The following is an 8,639-nucleotide window of genomic DNA, read 5'->3' as shown; positions in this document are numbered from 1 at the left end:
AAATTTGAGTCATTTAATATGAGACGGAGGGAGTAGCACTTTCATGGCACTCAAACTTATGTACTCCTGGAGCAGAAAATGTGAGTATATATTTTGTAAACTGTGAGTATATGGGTGTTTTTTTTTCGGCTTCTCCTAAAAGCTGTCCTCACCTAGCTTCCTGGAGAAGCCGCGTCACAAATTTAGTTCAACTTCCAAAATAATTTAGGCCAAACTAGTTTGGTAGCCTAATCAAATTTACGTGACGCCTTCTCCAAAAAACTAGGGAAGGACAACTTTTAAAAGAAATCGGTACACAAAGCCAAAAAAAAACTGCACTATATATCTTTACTATTCTTTAATTTCAAGTCTGGCTAAGTCGGTCGTTCCTCCTATGTCGTCCCCCCTCCCCCGATCCAGTCCCACTCTCCACGGGGAAAGCCCACGTTGGAAAAAAGCCCGCATAGGAAAAGAAACCACCCCGATGCCTCTCGCCTGGCGTAGTAGAACCGCCTCCTCGCACCGCCGCTACTCCCTAGCCGTCGCCGCCTCGCTGGTGCTCCGAGGCCGCCAACCTCCGCGCCTGGCTGCGAACCTCGTCGCCTCGCACGCCTTGGCTTGCACTTGCGTCAGCTTCGAACCCAGCGCCGCCATGGATCTTCTTCTTGGTCGCGACTCCCTCCAACGAACTGAGAGGAGGGAAGGGAGGGGACGCGAGGCAAACATAGCGGTGAGATCGTGAGAAGAAAGCTGTCTGGATTCGCGATCTGGGGAAAGGGTTTACCTCTGGGGATCGGAAGAGGTGGAGGGGGAGATCGAAGGAGGCGGCGGCGGCGCGAGGAAGGGGGCGGCTTTGGCTTTGCGACCGCAGCGTAACCCATCGCCAACAGCAGCCGCCACCGCCCGCTGCCGCAAGCGTTGATGCTGCTGCCTTCCGAAACGTGACCGCCCCATACCAGCGACTCCGTGCCGCCAGACCTTCACCGCCCCATGCCTGAACAGACGCAAAAAATCGCCCGCATCCGCATCGCCCTCCTCTTCCGCCGCCGTCCATGCCTCCTTCGCCGCTACCCTCCACCCCGAACCCACGCTGCTCGAGCTGGCTGCTCTATCCTCGTGCATAACAAGGTACGGATCCGCGCACCTCTTGAGTTTCTTCTCCTTTCTCTATCTACATGTGTGGTGGATTTTTACAGGAGATTCATCAGCCATATCAACTCAGATCGAAGCTTGTTCAGTCTAGCATTTTTTTATGTTGCTTAGAGAGTCGAGGATCTGTGTACTCTGAAGTGCGATCGCAGTCCATTATGTAAACATTACTATTATACAAGCTGGGACCTTTTACATGTCATGTTCTTTATATAATGAGATCTCTTCCATTTTTAGATTGCTGAGAAGCACAACTTTTTGATATTTTTGCTTTATTTCAGAGAAATATTCCTGGGCCTGGAATTGTTGATGGAAGCTTAAGGTATGCTATGATTTACATGTCTGAAAGATATTACTAAGATAATGTTGAAGCTGCTAAGTGCTCAACAGTAACGGTTGCTTTCTGCTATTGAAGGGTTTGCCAAAAGGAAGACGGCTACTTTTGCTTGCTGAAATGAGCTCAGCTGGCAACTTTATAACGGAGATCACACTGCAGCAGCTGTAAAGATCTCCTGTGTTTATCCACGCTACTCCTGGAGTGCAGATGGTTTCTGGAGCAGATGCTCTTGGGCAACAATACACCACAACTTACTCTGTGAGTTTAAAGTGTTCTCTTCGCATATGTTGATGCATTCAATTTTTTAAAGAGCTTTCATAAGTTGGCTTAGCAGTATTGTTGTGCATGTACTATATTAACTTGCAGAGCTTGAAAACTATACTTACCTTTGTTTGGATTATACTGCCATATGTATCAGTACAATATCTGTCAGCTGTTGAGGATTCACTAGAAATGGCACAAGCTATGTGCTGGTATGGAGTAAGGACAGATGTCAGGATAAGTAGATAACCCAGTATGTTAGGGCAATAAAGTTTGCATGTGTGGAGAGCGAAGGGGCAGTATAGATGTTCCGTTCATAGCTTTATTGGAAATATTGGGGAAGGGATGAGAGTAATGCAAACTCCATGAGAAAAAAAAAGACTGGAAATTTGTGTTTCTTGATTGGAAATTTATGTACTTGTAATTAGTTCAAATTGACTCCAGTGATGATCCTATGTTAATAAGAACAAATAGATTAAGTAGGATACATTTGTGGTGTTATAGAATATTTTTATATCAGTTTAGGAATGCTGACAGAGCTGTGATTGCCCATGTATTAAACTGCAGCTATAATTTATTTGCAAGTCTTTAAATTTTCTGTGTATTGAATTTTTTCTTAAGATGCTGGCTTTTCCTTGCTTCTCAAGTTTCATGCAGAGAAAGGGCTCATGGGAGCAGAGGGACAAAGGAGTTACATGATTGAACCAGATATCACATGAAACCCCAAGAACAAGATGTGAGCTTATCATTAAGCCATAACCCTGATCCGGTGTACTTTTGACGATTCTAGGGATAGAACCAACAAAATGAAGAAGGTTGACCATAATGGAAACTAGCAGGTCCCAAGCTGATTTTGAAAGCCTTGGATAATTGGATTCATTTATGCGTCTCCAGGAATATTATCCTCGTGGTCTCAGATTAATAAGCCGATGTTCAGTTAGAACAACGTCAACCATGATACCATTTCACTGAGTAATCAGGAGTTGCTACGAGGAGATAGTACGCTGCCAGCAAGAAGCTATGCCGGGAATGAATGAGTGCTTGGCAAATGGACGCTCGGAATGGTCTGTTGTTATTGGGCTATCTAGATGAGCCTAGATAGGCAAATGGGCTGTGTTGAAGTTCGATTTTTTGAAGGTACCTTAGCTACTGAAGATAATTCTATTTTTTTCTTCTTATATCCAGATTCCGTTTGATTATAAAAACTAATGTTTCACTGGCAGTTTGCTCCATGGACAAGATAGAAGGCGGGGCAAGAAGGCCAAGCATGATAGGCTGACTGTCAAATTTCTGAAGAACCTTATTCAGCCTGAGCTCACTGACGAGGTAACCTCTCATTTTGATATGAGATATTCTTCTTCAAGTCTATGGGTAATTCTAATGTGTATAACTAGGAGCAAGATCCACTAGGTATGAGGTACTTTTCTCCATATTACATTTTTTATTTAATCCAATTACCAAAACAAGTCACCGGTAACAAGACCTATCTAGATGAGCTAAAGTTTCAATTACTTAAGCATGCCCCCTTTTTTGTGAAAGAAGACCAAGAAATCATGCTACTATTAAGTCTTTTTTTGGAAATAGTTGTACTCATTGTTTTGAAGGATAACAGATGCAGAACATTTTTCCTTGAGAAAAGCTAATGGCATTGCCTGTATCTTGTTGCAGGTTCTCAGAACTGATGTTGAGGCTGCACTGCAAGTTCTGAATTTTGCAAATATGTAGCATATACATGAGTTACTTGGGGATAGTCATCAAATATGTAGCATATGTTTCATATTACCTTCTCGGCATTGCTTCGGGACAGTCCATTGCTATTGCTATGTTTCACGTGTCGATTATATCATTTGTTCTCTTCCCACCTTTTGACAAGGGCTTGGAATATGTACACCCAAAGAGCAATGTCTTGTTATGTGATATAATGAGTAGTGTTAATCTTTTCATGTCTTTTTATTAAATGATAGAATGTTTACGAACCCGTTGCAACGCACGGCACTTAACTAGTATATATATATATGGACACGAATACCGCGCGAACGTCGCGCTTTAGATCCTCCGAGCGACGCGCCGTGATTACCGCACATGCCACGCTGGCTGCCACGTCGAGTGCCACGCGAGCGCGTGCGCGTGGCAGTGCGCGAGCGCGAGATGGATCCGTGCGCGCGGTAGGGCGCTGGCGCGGCGATGCTAGTTGCCATGCGCGAGCGCACGCGAGCGCGAGACGGCATCGTGCGCGCGGTAGCGCGCTGGCGCGGCGATGCTAGTTGCCATGCGCGAGCGCGTGTGCGGCGACGAGATTAGGGCGCGCGATTGGAAGTTGCCATCCAAATCCCATTGGTTTTGCCAGGTGGTGTATAGTTGCCAAAAGGCCCACATAAAAAAGCCCACGAATATAGCGCTCGAGATAAGTTGCCATCCAGTCCGAAGTTGCCAGACGTGGCGGTCCATAATTGCCAACAGCCCATGAATGTCGCTTTCTTCCCCAAGATATCACGACGGCGCAAGAAAGAGGAAAGAAGAGAGTACGGGGGAAAATCTCCGGGCGGCAGCCATGGCGGCTGTGAAAGGAGGCGCCTCTTGAAACACCGAGATCTGATCCAAGAAATCGCCAACAAAAGTCCAAAAAAGAAGAACATCCATCGTCCCTCCTCCCCCACTGCGTTATTGATCGGGAAAAACAACCGAAGAGGAAGGTGACTTCTTCTATCTAACCCATACCAATTTTCTGGCCCCCTCTATCTTTCATCTTCATAATCCGTTCGTAAAAATTGCGCCGATCTATAGTTCATGGTTCATAGTTGGGCGTCAAATGATTCTTGCTACTCCCCACCTACATTCATATTGGTTCAATTTTTGTCATGGGACTATTGGATCTGGGTCCAAGTACCAGTTGATAGTTGTACGTTGGATCAAAATCTTGGGTTTGTGTTCCTGTGTACACATGAGCCCTAATTTATTTGAAAAGTCTGATGCATGTCTTGCTAAAAGTACCAGATTGGGTCCAGATTTTATCATCCTATATGTATGTAACTAACGGAATTCCTGTAACTAGAAGTACCAACCTATATGTAAGTATTGCAAGTACAGTGAGCTGACACAAAAAACAACATGCATGCGTTGCTGGGGCATGTTATCATCCTAGGGTAACACCAAAATTACCATCTTAATTGTACATAAACTGCCAATTGAGTAAGTGAACAACTGCCCATATAAACCATATAAACCCTAGCGCATAACCATGTTTGTGTCCTTCACGGATTCTTAAAGCTGCTACACTGCTAAAAGAAAAGCAGAAAAATTATTAATATGTACAAACATATCTGGCCCCTCCAAGTTGTTCAGCCGTGTGGTGTCGAGAAACAAGAAGAGCGCGTCGACGTAGACTAACCCCTGCATGTATGGGTACAACAAAAAGTTCAGTTGATGCATCGTAAAAAAGCTTGAACTTGAACCATCTAAAATAATAACTATATGCGCTAACTTGTCATGTATCTTACTCCCCACAGGGTATCACAAGAAAAAAAGGATGGAAAACATGGATGGAGGCATGGGTGAAAATTTTCAAAGATGGAGCTTCCCATCGTTGACACCGGATGATGTTTTGGTAGAAATTTTTGATGGATTGCATTCCTCATACCCGTTGCTGCCGCTACTACAGCAAGTCATTTCACTTTCGCAAGGTTTGGGGACTAGGCCAAATACCAGATGAGCTTGTCAAAAAAAGTCAAATTGAAGTGGTTCTGTTTATTATACTGAAAGTTGCCATCTATTCCCTACTAAAATTGCCATGCACTGAAACCTACTCATTCCATTTGCTAAAGCAGGTCAACACCCTACAGAGGTGGAAGAAAATGGACCCAACCCCACTCAAAATGTGCTGCATCCAGATTTAAGACAAGGTAAAAAAGAAGAAAAAAAAAGTTTGGACAAGAATATGCCGTACATTGTATGAGTTGCCAGGATTTGCAACACATAGTTGCCTAAGTATATTGATGTGACATATATTAGAAAGTTGTGCCGCATTCTTTGATTTCCGTAGTTTGATATATGTATGATTGTTATTTCTCTGCAGAACCATACACTACAAGGCAGCCTTGCCAGTTTGCACAAAAAGATGGCAGTCGAGCCCATGCGATACAGCAACAAGCGATGCCGGGTGGTAGAACCCAGCCTGCCTGCCCCCACCTCCTTTACTCACCCATAACAGACCGGTTATCTGTCGATTTATTTGTAGAATGTCATGATCAGATGCTCATGATAGGTTGTGTAAAGAGAAATGTGCGATAAGAATTGCCATATAGTGTATGGTTAAGTTGCCGCATGAGAATTGAGGGGTTGAGCTTTCATAAGTTGCCGCGTGGTGTAGATTTAAAATGCCACCTCATGTTTTGAAGTTGCCAGCCTTGCAAGCAACTGTCGCATTAAAGTTAATTTATTATCTGTTTGTCATGTGATTTTGAACTGTGTTGCTCCACATCGTGCTGCAGGTATGGACACTATGGGCCGCCCTACGCCCACTATAAATGTCGGTGCTAGCACATTGCCACCAGAGCCAATGTTGCATAGATCAACTGAAGAAAAGGACAGATGGCAGAGAAAACAATGAAGATAATGATGATGATGCTGGTGATGGGATTTCACCGCCTAAGAAACCTGAGGACAACATGAAATTCGACACCATTGAAGCTGCAAAGCAACACCATGTCAATTATGCAAGGTGGAACGGCTTTGGGATAAGGATTGACTACCAGAGACCCATTAAAAGTGGCGAAACAAGTCAAGCCCAGTTTGTGTGCTACAAAGCGGGCAAGAACAAGAAGGCCAAGGAAGACACACTGTAACATCCCGATTTTCAAAACCCTTCATATGCATTGCATATCATAAGCATCATGCCACTCTTGCATTTGATCACATTTGAAAACCCTAAAATCAACCCAGAAAACCCTTTATAGAAATGCTTTTATTTGAACTTGGGCTTTGATCTTGCTTTTGAGCATTTGTGTTCCAACCCATGAGGGTATTGGCATAAAACAGATTTAATGCTTATATAAAGCTACCCCATAAATTTGCTTTTGAAATTATTTTGAAAATTATTTATTTTGATAGCCTAAAAGGCCCAAAAAGCCATTTTATAGGCAAATGTATTTTTAAATATTTTATTTTGAGGATATTCTTGTCCCAAAAGTTAGATCATATGAAGATATGATTTTAAAATTTTGTCGCATTTTATTTGGAGTGATTTGGAGCTATAAATCAAAATTTGTGTTCAAAATAAGAAAATAGAAAAAAAAAGAGGAAAAACCGGACCGAACCGGACCGGCTGCGCGCCCCGAGCCGCTCGGCCACTAACCAATGGGCCCCACGCCTCCTTCCTCCAACTGCCAAGCCTATCTTCACGGCCACGTCCGCCCAAGCACGCCACGGTTTCGCCCCGATTTCTCCGTGCACGAGCCTCTACCCTCGAAACCCCGTGCGTCATCTCGAGCCCCTTCCTTTTGTCCTTCTATTCCCCCAGTTTCCCCGCTCGATTACGTGCCGATTATTCTCTGATTTCTCACCGAAGTTCTCTTCTGCCGCCACCATCTTCGTCGCTGCTGACGCCGTTCCGGTGAGGAAGCCGAGCCGCCAACCCTCTCCCCGCATTCCAATCTTTCTCTCCTGCATCGTGTGACGCGTGTGGATTTGTTTTTGCAGCGCCGACCAAACCGCCGCCGGCCGCCGCCGTCGCCCATCGCCGAGCCCGCGTCGCCCGTCGCCCCCGCCCGTCCGCCGAGTCGCCCTGAGTCGTCCCCGACCGCGCCGCTCGCGCCCGTCCGCCGCGCCGCCCCGAGCCGACCCCGAGCCGCCAACCGCCGCCCGTCTTCCCCAAGTCCGGCCACCACGCCGCCAGGGTAAACCCTAGTTCTCACCAAACCGGACCAATCCCGGGACGCCACGTGGCGAAGCTTTTCATTTTCTTTTTCGGCCGAAATTAAAATTGCACTTTGCAGAAAAGCCCCTGTAACTTCAAAGCATCATAACTTTTAAACCGCTTGTCCAAAAATGATGATCCGCACCTTTCTGGAATCGTCACAACTTGTAGAATATTTTGGCATAATCCAATTTCAATTTTCAACAACTTTGCCATAAGCAATTACAGAATGGTTGAATATGATTTAAATTTCAAATGAATTATTTCAAAAAAAAATTGAGCATGTTAGCTTGCTGGAAAATAAATTGAGCATGTTCTCTGTCCATTAGGACCAAAAGAGAAATTATTTTGTAATGATAATGGCATACAAGTTTAAATCTTGCTCTATGTTTGCAAAAAAACATATAATCTTTTAATTAAAACCTATCCTTGTTTCATGCATATTAATTAACTTTTCATTATCGTATAATTTGTTCAAATCTTTTGAGAAGCTTTTCAAAACAGAAACAAAATTTGTTACAGTTAGAAGTAACCGATTGTGCATCATCATGGCATACGCATCATAGCATGTTTTTGTTTTGAATGTTGTGTTTATTGTGTGTATGCTTTCTTTTATTTTAGAATTTGTGGAGTGTAATCCTTGTTGCTGCAAAGAGTGTGATAACCACGACAACTCTGGACAAGGCAAGTTCACTTTGATCATTTCCCAATTGTTTTACTATGCACTAGTTGTTTTATTAGATGCATTAAGTTTATTACTCGTACCTCTATGCTAGCTATAAATCCCAGGTAGTATAATTTACCCTCGCCATTACCTTGCCACCAATTTGCCATCGATTGTAGTTGAATGCTAGGCTATGGTAGTATCGCGGGGGAAATAATTACATTATGATATTGCTATGCCTTTGGCGATATGAAATGTTTTGTTGGATGTAAGGCAAAACAATTAATCCAATGAATCATCCTGGGTGAGCTGCTTTGAGGATTTTGAGGATTAGCGGC

The 8,639-nt window shown here is 44.0% G+C and overlaps 1 protein-coding gene and 1 long non-coding RNA gene across 3 annotated transcripts; both read left to right on the top strand.

Moving 5' to 3' along the window:
• The first annotated feature begins 663 nt into the window (after positions 1 to 663).
• On the top strand, positions 664 to 3,661 carry LOC112272367. The gene is made up of 6 exons (XR_002966066.1): positions 664 to 1,107; positions 1,410 to 1,450; positions 1,544 to 1,723; positions 2,374 to 2,863; positions 2,950 to 3,052; positions 3,395 to 3,661. It is a non-coding gene; the product is annotated as an uncharacterized LOC112272367 (long non-coding RNA).
• Positions 3,662 to 4,193: 532 nt separating this feature from the next.
• Positions 4,194 to 8,273, top strand: LOC100843398. Of its 2 annotated transcripts, XR_002960142.1 has the most exons (6): positions 4,198 to 4,419; positions 5,233 to 5,406; positions 5,551 to 5,625; positions 5,799 to 5,885; positions 6,214 to 6,563; positions 8,259 to 8,273. XR_002960142.1 is itself a non-coding variant. In XM_003577171.3 (5 exons), exons 2-5 carry the CDS (start codon positions 5,253 to 5,255, stop codon positions 6,330 to 6,332), a joined length of 435 nt encoding a protein of 144 aa, XP_003577219.1. In that variant the 5' UTR covers positions 4,194 to 4,419; positions 5,233 to 5,252; the 3' UTR covers positions 6,333 to 6,629. The 2 variants fall into 2 exon arrangements, 1 of the variants encoding a protein (XP_003577219.1); XM_003577171.3 differs by lacking the exon at positions 8,259 to 8,273 and having other exon boundaries at positions 4,194 to 4,419; positions 6,214 to 6,629.
• Positions 8,274 to 8,639: the final 366 nt, after the last annotated feature.

This window comes from Brachypodium distachyon, chromosome 4, assembly GCF_000005505.3.
Source record: "Brachypodium distachyon strain Bd21 chromosome 4, Brachypodium_distachyon_v3.0, whole genome shotgun sequence".
Classification (NCBI taxonomy): domain Eukaryota; kingdom Viridiplantae; phylum Streptophyta; class Magnoliopsida; order Poales; family Poaceae; genus Brachypodium; species Brachypodium distachyon.
This window is presented reverse-complemented; position numbering and strand designations above follow the sequence as displayed.

Coding starts and splice junctions, on each gene's coding strand:
- LOC100843398 (XM_003577171.3), top strand. CDS start 5,253: ATGGAAAACATGGATGGAGGCATGGGTGAAAATTTTCAAAGATGGAGC. Junction 5,407..5,550: donor AGTCATTTCACTTTCGCAAG/GTTTGGGGACTA, acceptor TTGCTAAAGCAG/GTCAACACCCTACAGAGGTG. Junction 5,886..6,213: donor GCAACAAGCGATGCCGGGTG/GTAGAACCCAGC, acceptor ATCGTGCTGCAG/GTATGGACACTATGGGCCGC.